Consider the following 19,661-nt stretch of genomic DNA (forward strand, 5'->3'; position numbering starts at 1 on the left):
CCTCAGCTCTGCCACCTCTTAGAAAAGATAATGTGGTTGGTGGGGCCAGAGCCAGGATTAGGGGATGAGAGTGGAAGACTGACCAAAGGGGTCCTTGGTGAGGCCCAAGGATGGAGGCTGTGGAGCCTGGGGTGGGAGCCTGGGGACCTGGGTGATCCTGTTTTGTGCGAGGGCCTGGCCCCTCCCCAGAGCCAGCTGTAAAGTAGACCTGGCTGCGCAGGAATGTAGATAAGTGCAGTGCTGGCCTTTGCATCCAGCAAGGTTGTGGGAGCTTTGTTGTCTCTGTTCCCCACTACCCCCTTTCTGGATGAAACCAGGATGGAGACTCACCACTGGCCATCCAGCCCCCTGCTCTGCTCCCACTTTCAGGCCCCTTCAGGAACCACAAAAATCTAGGACCTGATGTCCTGGCAACGTGATGAGTGCACACACAGCTCTGGTATCTGTTTTAAATTATCCATTAAAATAAGTACAGTCCTGGAAAAAGAAAAAAAATCAGTACAGCCCTGGATTTGGCAGGGTGGGGTAAGCGGTAGGAGGGATGAAGGGGGAGGGACCTACACAGCCTCTTTTCCCAATTGCTTGGGTCCAAAGGAAGGTGGTCAGGGGATGGACCTCAGAATCTGGAACTTTGCTGTGTGCCCCCAGGGATTCCTTCCCCACCCCACCCTGGCATTCTGAGATGGCAACTTTGAATGGGCTGCCCACGTGTGTGTGGGGGGGGTAGGGGTGACTCACTATTACTATGGGGAGGAAAGGGGGAGCTGGTGGTGGAAGAGTGAGTCACCCTGATGGGCACCAGCCTCAGCCCTCCCCCCTCCCCTTTCCTGGATCTGTCTGCCTAGCGCCCTCCCTTGCTTTACATCCACTTTCCCTCTCCCTCCACTCCCACCTTTCGCCCACCCAATCTCACCCCTTGGCTCTGCCCTTTACCCGCAAGGCCTGAGGCAGTGGGGGCAGGCTTGCAGCCGGGAGCGCTGAGCAAGCGGGAACCAAAACGCGAGCTTCAGCGAAGCCCGGGGCAGACTGAGGTGCGAGGGAGAGGGTGGGGCTCCACTCCGCCCGAGCTGGGCTGTCCTCTGCTCTGCTCGCCACTCCCGCCCCCACCCCACGGGTATGCGGCGGCTCCTTTAAGAGCAGTGGCCCCTCCTCCCATTCCCAGGACCTATTAGAGCCTTTGCCCAGTCGCCGGTGACTCAGTGTTCGCGGGAGCGCCGCAGCCACTGCAGCCAACCCGGATCCCACGTCCGACAGCGCCGGGCCCAGATCCCCACGCCTGCCAGGAGCAAGCTGAGAGCCTGCCGGCCGGCGCGCTCCGACCCCGGCCCCGGCCCCGACCCGCCTCTGTCCTTCGTCCCGAGCCCCGCGCCCTTCCCGGGATCCCTGCCCCGCGGGCAGCACTGCCACCCTGCCGGCCATGGAGACTCCGTCCCAGCGGCGCGCCACCCGCAGCGGGGCGCAGGCCAGCTCCACCCCGCTGTCGCCTACCCGCATCACCCGGCTGCAGGAGAAGGAGGACCTGCAGGAGCTCAACGACCGCTTGGCGATCTACATCGACCGTGTGCGCTCGCTGGAGACGGAGAATGCAGGTCTGCGCCTTCGCATCACCGAGTCGGAGGAGGTGGTCAGCCGCGAGGTGTCCGGCATCAAGGCCGCGTACGAGGCCGAGCTCGGTGATGCCCGCAAGACCCTCGACTCGGTGGCCAAGGAGCGCGCGCGCCTGCAGCTGGAGCTGAGCAAAGTGCGCGAGGAGTTTAAGGAGCTTAAAGCGCGGTGAGTGGGCCCAGGTGGCGGCACGCCCAGGTGGCGGCGGAGGGGCAGACTGGTCACCCCTGCCCGGCCCCAGGCGGCTGATAACTTTGCCATATAGTCTCCTCCCTCCCCGGAACTGCCCCTAGCGGGTGACTGGCAGTGCCAAGGGAAATCGGCAGGACAGGACAGAGAAGGGAGGGGTCTCTGGGAGATGGGTATCCAAGGGTGAGGGCATCAGGGCCAAGGAGGGATTGGTGGTAGGCCCGTTCAGTCAGGAAGGTTTGCCAGCCATTTGGAGCGGCGGGAGGGGCTTGAGCAAAGCAGAACTGACCCCACCAAGTCTAAGAAGTCTGGGCACTGCAGGACACATTGGAGTGGGTGAAAGGGTCCAGTTAGAACTTTCTTGGCAGGCTTGGCACAGTGCCCATTTTGCCCAGCCTGGGTCTGAATACATGAGGTCCACTAAGACAAACTCCCAAGTTGGCATATGTCCACTGGTGCTGGAGAGAGGTCACCAAGGCAGGGTGACAACCCACCCCCCACCGCAGGGGCATGGAGGTGGCCCCCTTGGCTCGACCCTATCCGGGTTCTTTCTAAGAGCTGGGAAACTCTCCTTCACTCACTGCATCTCTGGGACCTTCTCTGGACTCTGACAGTCCCCCCAAACAGCTCCAGGAGAGTGGCTCCCAGCTCAGGCTCCCCCGCAGCTCCCACAGCCCTTGGCCTGCTTGGCCCAGGAATGCAAGGGAGGGAGGCAGAGGCTCCCACTCAGGAAGTTGTGTTGTGCCCAGGTCTGGCTGCCCGGGCGGGCAGCTTCCCCGCCCTCTGCCTGGTGTCTTGGAGGGTTTAGGACTCTGTCCCTCTCGGTCTCCCTCCCTTGGGGTGAGCCACTTTCATTTTCCCAGCCAGGCCCAGCCGCTTTTGCTCTGTCCCATCCTCTCAGTCTGACTTTTTTTGGTCTTGGCCTTAATAAACCGGGAATACAGTGACATTTTTGAAATCCAGCCGTTGGAAGCTTTAGGCCACTCCTCCCTCACCCATCCCGGCCTGGCCCCACCCTACCCCACCCTACTTGACTCCACCCTCTTCTAAAAAGAACTTTGGAGCCTGGAAGTTTAGCCCCTCTTCAGCCCCCCAAGAATTTGGTTTCCTCCTGTCTACTGCCCTTTTCACCATGAAGACCTAAACCAAAGAGAACTAATGCTGCTTGCAGATCTGTGGTTGTGGGGGCCCTGTGGTTTGACTTCCCCTTATCTTCTCCAAACTTTTGCTCTTAGCTCTCTGGACATGCCTTCACCAGTCCCCAGTCCAGGGGTCGTAGGTGTGGCAGATTCATCTCTTGTAAAGAGTAGTGAGTTGCAAGTCGTGTGGGGAGATGGGCTTTTATTCCTGTTGAAAGGGGTCGCTCCTGTCTTTTTCACTAGTGATGTGGACGATTTAGTTAGCAGGACAGACAGGAGGTAAGCTTGGGGAGTCCCAGAGAATGTCAGTGTCGGAAACCTGTCCACTCAACCACCTTCGCAGATCCCAGCGAAGGGCTTTCCTGGCTGATGGGGGAACGGCACGAGTGGAGGCTTGGTCCCATGCTAAGCCAGCCACAGCAGTCTGTCTCCCCTGCCTTCTGGTGCAGCTGTCCAGGCCTGGGACACCAGGCGGGGGTGTGCACACGTGGGGTAGGGGCGGGGGTGGCGTGTGTACATGTTATATTTAGCCACCTGCCTCTCTTCTCCCCCACTGATCCTGGCTGGGGAGGCTGGGCTTCCGGCAAAGGGGGGTGGATTTGCACACCTGGATCCTAGGCGGATGGGCGGCGGCAGGGTGGAGACAAAGAAGGCTCAGACTGGGGTGACAGTCACCTTCTATGTTCCCAGTGGGAGGAGCTAGGATTTGTTGCTCCCTTTCGCATCTGCTGTGCCCAGGGTGAGGTGGAGAAGAGTAGAATGAAGAATTTGGAAGAGGAGGAGAGGCCCGTCTTGTCCCAATTTCTCCCACTAAAACCTGGAGAGAAGGTGTTTAATTAGAGCTCCAAGTTCAGGTCAAGGTTTGTGTTGGGATACAGAGCTGTCTGTAAGCTCCTGTGGTCCGGCCTGGGTACCTCGACCACACCCAGGGGTTTGGGATGCCCTCTTATTGAGCTGGATTGTGGGCTCCAAGCAGAAACACTCCCCCCATAAACACACATACGCACATTCTTTCTATCCTGGAGCCTAAGTGTAGGGAGAACAGGGAAGGCCTGCCTGGGGTCCAGGCTTGGAGCAGGGCCCCACCCCAGGCAAGACAGCTGGGTGGGTGACTCAGCCTGCCCCCCTCCCTCCCGCCCTGGTGGCTTTACAAGAGACAGTGGGAGAAAGCAGATGTCTCAGAGGGAGGGATGGGGGCCTGAATGTCTGCATCTCCGCCCCTCCCCCTGCTCCCCGCTACCCACAGTGACGCTACCCACAGTGACGTCCTGGGATCCTTTCCTGTCTCCTTCCTTGGGACCTCTGTGGTAGTCTGGAGCCAGGATTCCAGACGGGCAGTGTGCACAAGTGTCCTAGAGCTGAGACCAGAGTTACGGGCTTGAGCTGCAGGACGGTGCCCAGCTCTTCCCATGCGGAACTGGTGGAGGAAGGCTGAGTCAGAAGTGGGGAGCTCCCAGACCCACAAAGCAGAAGCACCTCTTCCCTCCGGACGAGGCCCCTGTGCTTGACAACTTCCTCGATTGCCCACCTCAAGCAACAGCCTGGTGGGGACAGGCAGTGGGTGCAGGCCCAGGTCCATCCACACTCTCATCAGGGCATGAACAGAGAGGTGCAGAGACTTGTTCTGTGTCACACAGCAAGGGAGTGACAGGTGAAGACTGGAGCCCAGGTCCACGTCTGACTTCCAGTTGAGTTCTCATACCGTTAAACCTACCCCTCTCACTTGGGGAACAGGTTGGAGGGTCGGGAGGGTGGAGTGGGGTGGCCGAGGCTCCCGCCTGCTCTTGTCCAGTGACACCTCAGCACTCTACCATCGTTCTGCCAGGGCTTGTTAACACTTGGTCAGCGGCCTTTGTACCTGGAAAGACCCAGGACCCCGCCAGGCCATGGATCTGGAAACAGCTCTGGGAGCCTGGTGATTCCCAACTTGGGACTTGTCCGCACAATTGTCTGCTTGGGTCTGAAAAAGGCTGTGCCCTTGATGGAGGCATAGCCTTTGCCCTTGATTGAGGATACCTGGGCCCCAGTCCTCACCTGAGGGAGCCTCCTGATGTTATCTCTGCCCCCCCCCCCCCGCCCCGCTCCCCCAAGTCCACATTCCGATTCAAAGGAAAAGAAGAAGATGAGTTAAATCCGGGGGCTGAGCAGTACTTCAGGAGCCCAAGAGAAGCAAGAGACAATAATTCCTACGAGGGCCCCGACAGCCTTCCCACGATCAGGACCCCGGTAGTACTTCCCTGGCCTCCAGGAAGTCTGAGACTCACTCCTGTTTGGGATGTGTCCATTGTCCCCACTCCCAGTCCCACCCCCAGTGATTCAATAGCTCAGTGTCAGGCTGAAGCCAGGGACAGCTGGGAGAACAACTGGTAGACGACGACTTCACCTACCAACTGTGCCCTCTCCTGTCCTCCCCGTCACCCCCTCCTCCCCAGCCCCTTACCACCTCCAGCAGCTGCAGCAGCCAAGACCAGGTCTAGCTCAAAGGCCCAGACACCAGGGCAGCTCATCTAATTCCTACCTGCCTGGGCCCCAGTACACTGATGGGGACACAGGCCAAGCTCTAATACCTTGGAGCTATCCATAGAGAGGCTAGGGGAGGTTTGAGGGTCTCACCCCTTAACGAGGGTGGTCACCAACAAAATGACAGGTAGTGTGAGGCAGTGGAAACAGCCCTGGCCCTGGGTGGCCTTCGTTCTAGGCTCAGCCCTGCCACTAAATTGCTGTGTGACCTTGAGCAAATCACCTCCCCTCTCTGGGTTTCCTTAGCAATAAAAGGAAGGGGTTAGAACAGGTCTCCTGAGATCCCTCAGGTTCCAAAGTAGTACCGTGACTCCCAAAGTGAACAAACAGTCCTCTAACATTCCAGGCTATAAATATTAAAATCAAAGGTAATGCATGTGAATATAACTAACAGCCAATGCTATTGTCAATAGAAATATTTCCCACAAGTTATGGAATTAAAAGTACTAAGGCTCTCTCTGTCTCTCAAAGAAAGTTTGTTAGAAACGGTTAGTTATTATGACATTACAGTCTTGGCTTAGACTTTGCTTTTATTGCTTGTAGCAAAGGACAGTTCAGGGCAGTGGGAAGGGCTGTTTCACGTAGAAGGAGAAAGAATGTCCCATTGACCTGTGTTGAGAAAGGAGGGAGGCCCTGGGAAAGGCAGGGCTGTTAGCTTACCGCCGGCCAGAATTAGACAGCATGTTTCTGGAGCCAGACGAGGGGCGGCGTGACCTTGAGCTGCCCACCTCCAGCCTTTGCTGCACCCATGCTGTGGCTGGGCTGTGTGAGGAGGTCTCGATCCTTACCAATACCTCAAGGAGAAGGACAATTTGGGAAGGAGGCGGGCCTGGGGGCCTCCCGTCCCTTTGTGGGAGAGGAAGCCCAAATCCTGCCTGTGGAAGCTAGGAATACTTCTGGCTGGGATCCCAGGCCCAGCCCAGGGGCTGAGTCACGGTATGGGGCAGAGTGGGGAGCGAACAGGAGACCCGGAGCTTGTCCAATCCAAGAAAATGAAAGGATGGCCTTTTCTTGAAACTAGGATGGGTGTTCTTGCTGAAGGGATGAGGGTGTAAGTCAGATGGGGGACACATGGGGGGGGGGCCAGGACATACGAGTCCCTTTGGGGCTGGCTCAGGGGAGCTGGAGACCCTTGGTTTCGAGGGGCCTGGTTCTGGGCAGTTGAGAGGAGGCAGCTCAGGATTGCCGAGGCCCCCTGTCCCCCCTACCTCCCCCCTTTCTCTGACACGCTAAGCTGCCACCCTCTGCTGGCCGGGGAGAGAGCTGCAGCTTCCTAGGCTGGAGCTGGAATGCAGTGAGACCAGAATTCCTACATCCGCCCTCCCCCACCTCCGTCATTGATCTTGGGGTGCATCCCACTCCCTCCCACTGTAGTCAGCGTTCATAACCAGGAGTCACCAGATGGAGGGTTAATATGTCCTGAGAAGGGACTGCCGAGTCACCTTCTTGTGGGGTCCCCTAAGTGTCCCTCCCTTTGGCCAGTGGGCCCCCCAAGGGGGGGCCATCCCGCCCCACTCCATGGCCCCGCTTCTGGGACCACATCCCCAGGCCTCACCCCTGCATTTTTGTGACAACACAGGAGTGCTTTCTGGAGAGAAGGGCCAGGAAGAAGGAAAGTGGCGTTTGGTAGGGGACCCTGAGGGAGCGGGTGGTCAGGACGCCAGCCGCCTGTTGCCCATAACCCTGGTACTTTGGTTGGTGGCTGCAGACTGCTCCCACCTCTGTACCCTGCCATGTTGGTATCCCCAGCAGCTGTGACTCAGGCCGGGCCCCCTGCCAGGCCCCACAGTTGCACATGTCACCAGGCCCCTGTCCCCCTTCTCAGCACCCGTACCCCCATTCCAACCCTCCCTCTGCTTGGATTAAGACCCGTTTTGTCTGAGGAGAGGACAGCTGAGAGCCTGACGGCTCTGAAAGGGGATCAGATGGGCCTCAGGCCCCAACCATGTGTGGCGGGTGTCACACCCAAGAGGCGTGTGGAAGCAGGGCCATGGCTGCTGTGGGTGCATGCACCCGAGTGGGGAAGTCAGCAGTGGGGGGTTCCGTGGGGGGCTACCATATGGTTTCTGGGTGTCAGACATTCGGAACTTCACAGGGTGGAGTTCAGGGGAGGCTCGAGGGGCTCCTAAGTCCTAGAACACCTGCCCTCACTTCCTCTTTTTAAGATCTCCTTTCCAGGGAGGGAAGGTGCCTTGAATACCAGAGCAGAGCGGGGAAGCCAGATGTCCCAGGTTTCCCACATCCGGCCCTGACCTGAAAGTGAGGGCAGACCCACAGACCAGCCAAGAAACCAAGCCGTGGTTCCTTTTGGGGATGGGGGACGTCAGACCTCATGGCTTTGTTGCGGGAGTGTGTTGGAGGCTGGTTTCACTGGGCCTCTGTGACACTCTCACTGGGGTGTCTCAGTCAGCAAGGCAGAGGTCACCACGTGGCCCAGCCTCTTCCTGGGTGTCTCTGCGCCTTCATCTTCGCCCTGTCCGTGTTCTGTCCTGTGTGCTGTGAGTGTCCGGAGGTGACCGGGTGGGCAGGTTTTTCGTGTCAGAGCCTGCCCTTCTCCAGGCCTCGGTTTCCCCATCTATGAGTGCAGGACTTGGCCGAGGAGGAGGTCCCTCTAGAAGCCTTGAGCATATGAACCTCCTGGTGTCAGGGCATCAGGGGACAGACAGAAAAAGCCCCAGAGACACAATGGAAGTGCAAACAATAAACCAGCAGATAAAACAACACTTGACTGCTTGGGGAAGCGGAGCCAGGGGGCTGGCTGAGGGGGTATTTGGATAAATGGAAGGAGGGAGGGTGGGGTGGAGGGAAGGGAGATATATTCCAAGGGAGCAGTGGCTGCACCCTGCAGGAGGCTTGGGGTGGCCTCCAGAGCTGCTCCATCACCAGGCAGGAAGTCAGCCTGGCCAGAGGTCTAGAGGCTGGGGATAGGGGAGAGCTGTCCCTAAGCCAGCCCCCACCGAGCCAGCCCAGCCACAGGGGGCGCCCTTTCCTGTGAGGCAGGGATGCAGGGCTCAGACCTGTGCTCTCCTGCCCCCTGGGGTCCACCCCTCCCGCAGGGTCTGCGAGCAGCCATGGGGAACTCCGTTGGTCTGGTGGTCGGTGAGGCCGAGGGCCAGAGGTGTGGCCTGCAAGGGAACTGGGGTGGGTCTGAGGGAGCCCCCTTGGCCATCTTCCCCTCCACTTCTTATTTTAGCCCCATTATCTCTGCTCCCCTGTCTCTTCCTCAGCCCAGGCAGGAAATGGGGGCCCTTCCTGGGGCCTAGCAAGTTGCTCCCAGCCACTGGGCCCAGACAAGCCTGCTGAGGCCCTGGCTTCCATATCTGGCATCGAGCTGGGCTGAGGAGTGTGACTCAGCGGGGGGGCCAGTGCCTGGCCCCGTGCCACCCAGCCCCTTTGCTGCACTGAAGCGCCTTTCTTCCCCAAAAGCAGCCCCCCGAGTGCTGGCCTGCAGAGGCCTGGAGCCGGGCTTCCCTGTCCCGCCAGCCTCAGCCCAGCAGGCCCCCGGCTCCCGGCTCCCCTATTCTTCTCCTCACAGCTGCTTTGCCCTCCCCCCCCACTGTCTTCCCTCCTTCAGAGATCAGATCTGCCAGCTGTGGGAAGAGTTAGGAACAGGATGCCCAGCCCTTCTTGTCTCATGGGGTGGTTGGGATGGGCCAGTCCTGTGCTTGAGGAACCTGCGGATGACAGGGAGAGAGTGGCCCCCTCCCCACCCGCCCCCACCGGCATGGCACGGGGCCTGGGGCAGGACGTGGGCAAAGCCAGCGTCTCCCCTGTGGGCACTAGAGGATTTCCCGACCCCTGCCCGGGTATTGTCAGCCTGGCGATGACTCACCTGTGGGGCCCGTTTCCCACCCTTCCCAGCTCCCCTCACCTGCCCCCCCCCAGGCAGCACGTGCCCAGCTCTCCCACCGCAAACCCCCAGAGGACTCGGGCCCAGGCAAGGCGGCACCACCGCCCTGGGCGGAAACCCTGGCCGGTGTGTGTGGGGTCCTGGCTGGGCGGGCGAGCCTGAGGAGGATGTAGGGGAGCCATCTCGGGGAGCGCGTGTGGCTCGCTGGCCACAGAGCTTTCGAGGTCTGAGTCATAAGCCATGAATGATAGTGGCTTCTTCCCCCCCAGACGGGAGCTCCCCACATCTGGCCAAGAAAACCGCGAAGGCTTTTCTCGCTTCTCTGTGTTCATCGCTTCCCTTGTGTGTGAGCGTGCGTCTCAGCCCTGGAACGGCCCCCAGGCGGGGGAGCAAAGCAGCCCCCTTAACTTCTTCGGAGACCATTATAGCGTGACAGGTGCTGAAGCAGCACTTGGTCCCAGTGGGGTCCCGACTTGCTTGCAGCTCTCCCTGCCTCATTTTCCCCAATCACATAGCAACAGCCTCTGTCTTGTAGGGAAGCTGTGAAGACCGCGTTAACAGTGTAAGATTTAGGGCAGCACCTGGTACACCGTCGGCTGTATATGTGTTCACCGTTTTATTATTATTAATTATCATTATTATTATTACCACCACCCAACCTTTGGGAGCAGTAGGACGGGAAGAGGTTAGACAGTCCTGTACTCGTTCGACTGTAAGCTCCCGGAGGGCAGGGCGCGTGCACCTCTGTTCTCTGCTCTCGCTGCCTGGCACAGCCACGGGAGGGGTGTGCCCAAGCAGGACTCCCGGAGTTCCCCTTCTGGTGTCTGGGGAGGCAGGACTGGGGAAGAGACGTCCTTGGGCTGCCTCCTGAAAGCCTCGCTTTTCCTGCTTCTCCCAGCTCAGACAGGCTCTGCCTCTCTCTAGACCTGTGGCTCAGGAAGCAGTAAAGTGGGGGAGGAGTCCTGGTCAGCAGCCAGAATTGACCATGCCCCTGTCCCTGTCATGCCTGACACTGGGCCCTTTACCTTGCTCCTCCGTGCCTCGGTGTCCCCATCTGAGGGAGGAGGGGGTGGCGCTGAACCCTCTCCAAGCTGCTTCCGGTTCTCTAAATTCTGGGAGCCCCCAGTACGGCCGGCTGTGGCGGTTAGCCTGCAGGGCGGAGGGGCTGCCTCTGGGAGCCCTTGCCAGCCGGGAACCGACCCAAAGAGCTCGGGGTCCATGCCTGCCGCATCGCTTCCCTTTACCAGCGGTTTTTCTTCTTTCTCCTCCTCCCCCTGCAGCTGCCTCAGCTTCGGAAAAGTTCTGAAGTCATGGAAAGTTGGGGCTGTGCTCCCAGCCAGGCACTGGGCCGGATGGCAGCCAAAACCTGAGCTGGGTTTTGACTTTATTTTTAGCTTTTCTGGCTGAGCCGGAGGAGGGGAAACGTCCTCCAGTTCTGGAAGGGCCTCTTTTTTACAGGAGACAGACCTTGTTGCATTAAACAGCTTGTTCTGAGGTGTGGCCAGAGGCCTGGACAGGAGCAGGCATGCCAGCTGGGGCGGCCTGTCTGACGTCACTCTGTCCCCTCCCAGTGGAGCCCGGCTGAAGGGGAGGTGGCTCCTGTCTGAAGCCTCCTCAGGTGGCAGAGCATGGCCTCAGTCTTGGCCTGGCCTGAGTGTCCGAGTCTGGCCTTCTCCCGCCTGCTCCACAGTGAATTGTTAGGTCTCTTGGCGCTTAGCAGTCCTGTGGCAGAAGAATTATGTTGTCAGCGCCACTTTTCTCCTTTCCAGGATAGAATTTTTCCCCTGTCCACGTTTGGTTTTTCCTTTTTCCCCCATCTGCTGTGGTGGGCTTGTACTGAAGGACTGATGCGTTACAGATGGCAGCTGGGACCAGGCCCCACGGCTCTCCCCCCACCCTCTGGGCCTACCGCTTTCCCTCACCAGACACTGGCGAAGGGATCATCACATCTGGAGAGTTCTTAGGTTTCTCCAGAGGTGTTTAAGAAAATAGTCCCCCTCTATTTCTCCAGTTCACTATCCAGCAAAAATAATCAGGGGCCCAGAAAGGGGGGGGAGTGGCAGAGGCAGCCCCGGTTCGCTGGGTTCTAGCTAAGGCTTTACCCTGGTTGGAGGCGGGGAAGGTTCAAGGCTGGGGTCCAGGTGGGCCAGGAGGTGGGGGGGCTGTATCTGGAGCCAGATGCTGAGGCTTGTGGTGGACAGGCAGGGCTCGTCATTCTCTCGGCTCTGATGAAGTCCAGATGGGGGGTGGGGGAGGCTGGAATCCCTGTGCCCCACCCAGAATAGGGGACCCAGACTAGATCTGAGAAAGGAAAGTCTCCATGCCACGCCTGGTTATCGTCATCGCAGATCTCTCTGACCTCTCACCAGACTCTCCCGCCCCCACAGTCCCAGGAGTGTAAAAGGGACTAGTAGAGGTGACTGACACCTTTGGGGCTCAAACTGAGAAGCGGCAGGGACACATAGACCCCAGGGCTGGGAGCCTGGCTGTCTGGATCTCTGCTGGGAGGGAGGCTTGGCTGAATGAAAAGCGGGTGGAGTCTGGGAGGAGAAGGTTCAGGCCCTGTGTGGGAAGGGGCAGGAGACAAAGGTGGCCCTGTCTCTTTGGGAAGGAATGGGAGGGCAGAGGGAAAAGCATTCATCTCACGGGACCAAGTTTTGCCCTTGGCCCCGGGCACGTTCCTGAGCACTGAGTCATGGGAAGGGTGGAGAAGCAGGAAAGGGGTTTGGGGGACCTTGGGGAAAGTGGGAGTCCAGCCCCTGAGGCTGGCAGATGCAGACAAATCCAAACCCAGGATGCCCTCTGCTGGCAGTTGGAGGCACAGCAGAGCTGACCGGCCTCTCCCTGGGGAACCTGGCTCTCTATGGACACAGACTCCTCCCCTTCAACCCACTCTTCCCTTGCTTCTTCAGCAATACAAAGAAGGAGGGAGACCTGCTGGCCGCCCAGGCCCGGCTCAAAGACCTGGAGGCTTTGCTCAACTCCAAGGAGGCCGCACTGAGCACCGCCCTCAGCGAGAAGCGCACGCTGGAGAATGAGCTTCATGACCTGCGGGGCCAAGTGGCCAAGGTGAGGCTGCCTCCCCAGGCCCCGCCGGGACCCCGCCTGACACCCAGCACCACCACCACACAAACGCATACTCACTCTGCTTCCCCAGTTGCTCTCAGGAGGTGCCTGGTCTGACCTGTCCCCAGGTCTCAGAGCCATTCACCGGCCCTCGCGTCACTGCACCCCTCCAGACCACACTCCACCCTCCTTTCTGCCTAGCACCCTGAAGTTAAAATAATCCACAAGCCATTTCCATTTAACTGCAATGACTTGTGCCTGGCCCTGGATGCCTCCCGGGCCACCCTCATAGAGAGCGGTGACCTCGCTGGGGGCAGGAGAGGCGTGTGGGCCATCCACAGAGGCCCGCCGGGAGCTGGCAGTACATCACAGGCGGGACACACGTTCTTCATGCTTGGCGCGTGTATGGTGGTCTTTACTTTCAAAACAATGCTGTCCATTCTATTCTCTAACCTCTCATGTCCCAAGCTGGGGACCAGAATCAAGCTGCTGGCTTGTTCCCAGTTTCGCAAGCCTTCTGTGCACAGAGCCGGGCCAGCACTAGTCAACTGCCCCGCTTCCGTCCTGGGCTCTCTGCCCTCCCAGGCTCTGCCACCACAATACACCATGGACAGACCGTGAGATGCCAGGGGGTTGACTACAGAACCAAGCCTGGGCCATTCTCTTCTGGGTCCTTGCCTCTGGTTGCACCCTGCCAGCAGTACTGGCCAGCCTGTGCTTTCTAGATGAAGATCTAAGAAGGGGCCCCCCTCCCCGCTCAAACTCCCCGCTCAAACTTTGCGGGGCACATAAGGGCGCACCTCTTCATGATCCAGCCCGTCCCCATCCTTCAGGCGTCAGCGGGCCTGCCCCTCCTGAAGACCCCAAAGGACACGTGTCCCTTCCGACCTCCGTGCCTTTGCCCCTGTTCTCTGCCCTGCAGTCACGGCAGTGTCCCTCCCCAGGTCCCACTCACCTGTCTCTCAGGTCTCTTGGAGCCCTTCCCAATCCCACTCTACTGCCCCAGGCACACTTTGGTTCCCTCCCTCTGGACTTCGGACACACCTCCTTTATGGCAACTGCTGTGGTACGCCACAGAGAGCAGGTGCTGTCTCTGCCCTGAGTGCAGTACCCCCCGGAGCGGCTGCTGTGAGTGAGGACGCAGCACTACCTCTCTTGGCATCCAAGGTGCTCTCTCCTCCGTCACACATAGAAAGGGATGCGCTGGGGGCAGCCCACATCTCGGCCTCCTTCTAGCTCTGATGTCCTCTGCTCCCTCTGCCCGACCCTGTCCCCCCCCCAGCTCGAAGCAGCCCTGGGCGAGGCCAAAAAGCAGCTTCAGGACGAGATGCTGCGGCGGGTCGATGCCGAGAACAGGCTGCAGACTCTGAAGGAGGAACTGGACTTCCAGAAGAACATCTACAGCGAGGTGGGTCCCGCAGGCCCCACGTTCGGGGCTGGGGGGGTCAGTATGTGCAGGGCTCGCGCCAGTGGACGAGCGTGGGGGCGGCTAGCACCCTGCTCCCAGTCACAGTGGGGCAGACTGGGCGGGGGGCTTGGCCACCAGGGTCCGAGCCTCCGAGCCGACTTCCGACTTTGGTCCCAGGAGCTGCGTGAGACCAAGCGCCGCCATGAGACCCGGCTGGTGGAGATTGATAACGGAAAGCAGCGTGAGTTTGAGAGCCGGCTGTCAGACGCCCTGCAGGAGCTGCGGGCCCAGCATGAAGAGCAGGTGGACCAGTACAAAAAGGAGCTGGAGAAGACCTACTCTGCCAAGGTGCCGCCCCGCCCACTGGGGCTCGGGGGCGGGGGGCCCGGGTGCCCAGGCCTCTGCAGCCCTAACCCTGTGCCCTGCCCTCCAGCTGGATAACGCCAGGCAGTCGGCTGAGCGGAACAGCAACCTGGTGGGGGCTGCCCACGAGGAGCTGCAGCAGTCCCGTATTCGCATTGATAGCCTGTCGGCGCAGCTCAGCCAGCTGCAGAAGCAGGTGCCGCCCCACCTCTCCCCGTCCCCAGTGGGCCAGCAGTCTGGGCAGGATGTGGGCAGGGACGGCAGAGGGACAGAGGGGAGGAGAGAGGGACAGAACGTAGCGCCCTCAGCAGACGGAGAAAGGGCCTAGGATTTGCACTCAGGTGACCTGTTTGCTGTTCCTCCTCTTATCTCACCTGTATGACCTTCACGTCTCAGCGCCCCGGTTTCCCATTTGAATGTGGAGACCGTTCTTATCCTCCCAAACTCAGTCCCCCCAGCAGACTCAGAGTGAGGCGTAAAAAGCATCATTATTCTGGCCGGCTGTGCCATTTGTGACAGGAAGAAACAGGTTCTAGCCTCAGAACACGACATTTCCGTTAGACTTTGGGAGGGTTCCAGTCGCCAGCCCAGGCCATGTTAGAGCCAGTGATAGGCCCTTAGGTGGCCCTGGAGATCCTGGGGCCGGACGGTGGCTGGGTGTCCCCCTCCCTCTGCACTTGGGAGCTCACCGGCCCCCCCTTTCCGCCGCACCCAGCTGACAGCCAAGGAGGCGAAGCTGCGGGACCTGGAGGATTCGCTGTCCCGGGAGCGGGACACCAGCCGGCGGCTGCTGGCTGAGAAGGAGCGGGAGATGGCGGAAATGCGGGCAAGGATGCAGCAGCAGCTGGACGAGTACCAGGAGCTGCTGGACATCAAGCTGGCGCTGGACATGGAGATCCACGCCTACCGCAAGCTGCTGGAGGGCGAGGAGGAGAGGTGGGTTGGGGAGGCCTCGGGTGCTCCTAGCCGCCTCGGATGCTCCTAGCTGCCTCGGGTGCTCCTAGCCGCCTCCGGCCCGCCGAGGCCCTCACGAGCCCCGCACTTTGTCTCCTGTCCCCAGGCTCCGCCTGTCCCCCAGCCCCACCTCGCAGCGCAGCCGTGGCCGTGCCTCCTCCCACTCATCCCAGACGCAGGGTGGGAGCAGTGTCACCAAGAAGCGCAAGCTGGAGACTGAGAGCCGCAGCAGCTTCTCGCAGCACGCACGCACCAGCGGGCGCGTGGCGGTGGAGGAGGTGGACGAGGATGGCAAGTTCGTGCGGCTGCGCAACAAGTCCAACGAGGTAGGCGGGCGCCCCCGCCCGGTGGGAGGGCCTGGCAGCTGTGAGTGGGGAACCCGGTGGGAGTGGGGAGCTTTGCTGACAGGCAGACCCGGGTGAGCGCGCGTACCTCCCACACGCTGCAGCCCTGAAGTTATTTCATCCTTCGAGTACCAACCAGTCTCCACGGATGTGAAATGGGGGTGAACAGTAGTCCCCAACTCTTTGTGGGGGAGTGTGTCCCGCACATCCGGAGTGTCACAGGGCGTGGCTGGGGGGCAGGGGCAGTGCAGGGCTGGGGGCAGTGCCTCCGACTGTGCCTGCCTGCACCCTTGAGCCAGAGGAAGCCCGGGGCCTGGACCAGCGTCCCCCACCTTCCCCTCTATCCCCTCCCGGCAGGACCAGGCCATGGGCAACTGGCAGATCAAGCGCCAGAACGGAGATGACCCCTTGCTGACCTACCGTTTCCCACCAAAGTTCACCCTAAAGGCTGGCCAGGTGGTGACGGTGAGTAGTGGGCTGTTTGGATTCTGGGTGGCCTGAGGTGGGGCCGGGCGGCCTGACGGTGCGCTGGACTGAACGCCCTTCTGGATCCCTCCGTCCCCAGATCTGGGCTGCAGGAGCTGGGGCCACTCACAGCCCCCCCACCGACTTGGTGTGGAAGGCGCAGAACACCTGGGGCTGCGGGAACAGCCTGCGCACGGCTCTTATCAGCTCCAGTGGGGAGGTGAGTATGCTGTGGCCGGCCTATCGTGGCCGCTGGGCGAGGCCACCCCTGGTGACCACAGCCCCTCACCCGGGGACACCAATTCAGGGCTGCTTTCTCCCAGCTCTGTGGTGCAGGCCCTGGGCCCCAAACTCTCCCCGCAGTGGGCAAACCAAAAGATGCTCCCCCAGCTGCCTGAGGGTGGGGGTTAGACAGGGGGATTGTTCCAGGCGGGACCGCACTCATACCCACCCCGTTTGGCGGTGTCCCTCTGGGGTAGAAACCAGTTCCTTGGCTCCAGCCGCACAGAGGACAAGTAAATGCAGGATGGACTAGGGGCAGGCCACAGGCCAGGCCTAGCGGTCCCTGTGAGTGGATACACCGCATGCCCCCCGGCCCACCCCTGACCCTTGGGCCTGGTCCTCGTCCCTGGCAGGAGGTGGCCATGCGCAAGCTGGTGCGCTCAGTGACTGTGGTCGACGACGACGACGAGGATGAGGATGGCGATGACCTGATCCATCACCACCACGTGAGTGGCAGCCGCCGCTGAGGCCGAGCCCGCACTGGGCACCCAGCCAGGCCAGGGGGCAGCCTCTCCCCGGCCTCCCCATGCCAAAAGTATTTTCATTAAAGAATGTTTTGGAACTTCACTTGCTGCCCTGGCTTTTCTTCTCTCTCCTCCCCATACTTGAACAGGGAACCCAGGTGTCTGGGTGCCCTACTCTGGTAAGGACGGGAGTGGGAACTCTCTGATGCCATGGATCATTCTGTGGGAGCAGTGGACAAGGGTCTGGATCTGTCTCAGGACTGGGCCGGGAGGACAGACGTGGGGCGCCCAGCCCTGCCTCTCTCCCCCCATTTCTGTTGCATGCGTTTCCTTCCTTGGTCCTCCCAATTCCTGTGGCATGCCTGTCCTCTCTTCCCCCATTTTTCTTGCAAGAACTTTCTCTGTCCGTCCCAACCTCCCCAGTTGATTTTGCACACCTGCTGTCCTACAAGCTTGCTCATTCTCTTCTTCTGCTCTTAAGCTTAGAGTAGCTGGGCAGAATCAAAGCCGCCATCTCAGTTCCCTTCCCCACGTCTTCCTGGCCCTTCCCCCTTTCACGTCCTCCTGTCCCGTCCTCCCAGCCCAGCCTCCCAAGCCCTGCCGCCCTCCCTCGGGTCCCTTGAGCACAGAGCCCCACCTTCCTGCCTGGTGGAGCCTGCCGGAGCCCTGTGTGAGGCCTGGGCGGTCAGTCTCGCCTGAGCCTTGTCTCCCTCCTCAGGGCTCCCACTGCAGCGGCTCGGGGGACCCGGCCGAGTACAACCTGCGCTCACGCACTGTACTGTGCGGGACATGCGGGCAGCCCGCCGACAAGGCGTCTGCCAGCAGCTCAGGAGCCCAGGTGGGCGGATCCATCTCCTCTGGCTCTTCTGCCTCCAGTGTCACAGTCACTCGCAGCTACCGCAGTGTGGGGGGCAGTGGGGGTGGCAGCTTCGGGGACAACCTGGTCACCCGCTCCTACCTCCTGGGCAACTCCAGTCCCCGAAACCAGGTGAGTTGTCCCTTTGCCTCCACACCACACCCTGGTCCTTGAGAGTTAGGACACGGTGGCCCGGTGAGGGGGACAGCCTTCTCTTCCGCACCCCGGTGGAGTGGTTGCCTCCCCCCTGCAGCCCGAGATCCCAGACAGTCCACTCCTGCGTCCTGCCCCTCCTGTCTGAGCCCCAGACGGGAGGGCAGGCAGGGGCAGGGCTGAGGGTCGGGGGTGAGGGTACAGGGCCAGGCACAGCAGCTCACACCTCCCTCTCCTCTCTTCTCTCTTAGAACCCCCAGAACTGCAGCATCATGTAATCTGGGACCTGCCAGGCAGAGGTGGGGGTGGAGGCCCCCTGCTTCCTCCTCACCTCACGCCCACCCCCTCCCTGCCCGTCACGGGATGGGGGTTGAAGCCAAAGAAAAATACCCCTTTGGTTTTTTTTCTTCTATGTTTTTTTTTCTAAGAGAGGTTATTTTCTACAGTGATTTTATACTGAAGGAAAAACACAAGCAAAAAAAAAAAAAGCATCTATCTCAATTCGCTCTTCCTTTACCTGCTTCCGTGAAACTCCATATCTGCCTTAAAAACCAAAGAGGGCTTCTTCCAGGAGCCAAGGGACAGGGGTGCTTTTGCAGAGCCGAGTTTCTGCTTTCTGCCCTGCCTGCTGCCTCCCTCCCACCCCCACCCCCCGGGACCCCAAAAACATGGTGCCTGAGAGGCAGGTGTGGAGTCTTTTTTGGCTAGCCTCCAAGGGAGGAGGGCTGAGCCAGTTCCCTGGGCTACCCCATCGGTCCAGCGCTCGTGGCTGAGGCCCTTCTGCCTGCCTTCCCCCCCACCCCAAGTCTCACCCCGCCCCAGCCCCGGGGGGCTTGATTCTCCCAGATACCAGCTGTGCTTGCTTTTTCTGTATTTTATCTAGACAAGAGATGGGGATGAGGTGGGGGTGAATGGAGCGGGGAGAAACGTGAGTTTGAGCCTGCTTTCACCCAGCTTTAGAGCCAGATGAGTTCTGCCCAGTAACTGGAGGTCGAGGTCAAGTGGGTGCAGGAAAGGAGGGAGAGGGAGGCTTACTGGAAGGGGTGCGAGCCTGCGGGGCCCCACCCCTGAGAGGAAGGTGAGCAGCGGTGGAGGGTGAGTGGCAGTGGTTTTTGGCAAACACTAAGGATCCCCTTGCCTCCGCATTTCCCATCTGCACTCTTTATCTTTGCCCCGAAAAAATACACTAGTTGTTTTTACCCCTGGCTGCTGTGGTGTCTTTGTTGGTGGGCGTCACCGTGTGTTCTGAGGGACAGACACACAAATTTGCGGTCACCCACGTGAGGATGCTCGCTGCTGTCCAGCCTCACCCCTGCTCTAGGGGGACAAGATGCAGCTTTCTGAGCACCTCTGGGTACATATCTGTGGTGACTGGTGGGAAGAGACTGTGACGGAAGCAATGTCCACCCACATGGGGGCTCTCCCTGTGGAGTCCCTCAACGGTGGAGCCCATAGGAGGCCCTTTCCTTCCTAACTTCCTCCCACCAGCACACGCTGGATCCTGAGCTCAGCACGAGTACGATATGGACCCAGTCTGAGCATGGTGCCATCTGGGGGAGTAGAAACTAGTTGAGGGCCGTGGGGAAGGAGTGGAGCTGACTGCAAACAAGTGGATAATGTCCGTTTGTGCCGCTCTGTGCTCAGCTTGGGGGGAGGAGATGAACAAGACAACATGATTGGTGTCCTCAGGGAACTTACAGTCCAGAAAACGTGGACTGCTGTGGACCAGGGCGTGTCAGGCGGAGGAGGAGCCTGGGGTGGGGTGGGCGTTATAATCTTGGGGAAATGAGCCCGGACTGAGGGAAAGGGCACCAGATGGGAAAAAGCTGTGGTGCCAACCTTTCTGTGGCCCTTTATAGATTGTAAAGCTTCTGCACTGTCTCTTTGCCCTTCATACTGTCCTGTCTCCTTTGCCCCTGGAACCGGGGCTCAGTTAACTTGCCCAAGGCCACACAGCTAGTAGGTGGCAGAGATCCCAAGGGTTCCGGCTGCAGACTCGTGCT

At 60.0% G+C, this 19,661-nt stretch overlaps 1 protein-coding gene across 1 annotated transcript; it reads left to right on the top strand.

Moving 5' to 3' along the window:
* Positions 1–1,162: 1,162 nt before the first annotated feature.
* On the top strand, positions 1,163–18,857 carry LMNA (lamin A/C). The gene is made up of 12 exons (XM_033093066.1): positions 1,163–1,773; positions 12,216–12,372; positions 13,652–13,777; positions 13,955–14,125; positions 14,211–14,336; positions 14,856–15,076; positions 15,201–15,420; positions 15,796–15,903; positions 16,004–16,123; positions 16,539–16,631; positions 17,368–17,637; positions 17,910–18,857. Exons 1-12 carry the CDS (start codon positions 1,418–1,420, stop codon positions 17,934–17,936), a joined length of 1,995 nt encoding a protein of 664 aa, XP_032948957.1. The 5' UTR covers positions 1,163–1,417; the 3' UTR covers positions 17,937–18,857.
* Positions 18,858–19,661: the final 804 nt, after the last annotated feature.

Source organism: Rhinolophus ferrumequinum, chromosome 22 (assembly GCF_004115265.2).
Source record: "Rhinolophus ferrumequinum isolate MPI-CBG mRhiFer1 chromosome 22, mRhiFer1_v1.p, whole genome shotgun sequence".
Classification (NCBI taxonomy): Eukaryota; Metazoa; Chordata; class Mammalia; order Chiroptera; family Rhinolophidae; genus Rhinolophus; species Rhinolophus ferrumequinum.

Coding starts and splice junctions, on each gene's coding strand:
- LMNA (XM_033093066.1), top strand. CDS start 1,418: ATGGAGACTCCGTCCCAGCGGCGCGCCACCCGCAGCGGGGCGCAGGCC. Junction 1,774..12,215: donor TTTAAGGAGCTTAAAGCGCG/GTGAGTGGGCCC, acceptor TTGCTTCTTCAG/CAATACAAAGAAGGAGGGAG. Junction 16,124..16,538: donor TTATCAGCTCCAGTGGGGAG/GTGAGTATGCTG, acceptor CGTCCCTGGCAG/GAGGTGGCCATGCGCAAGCT.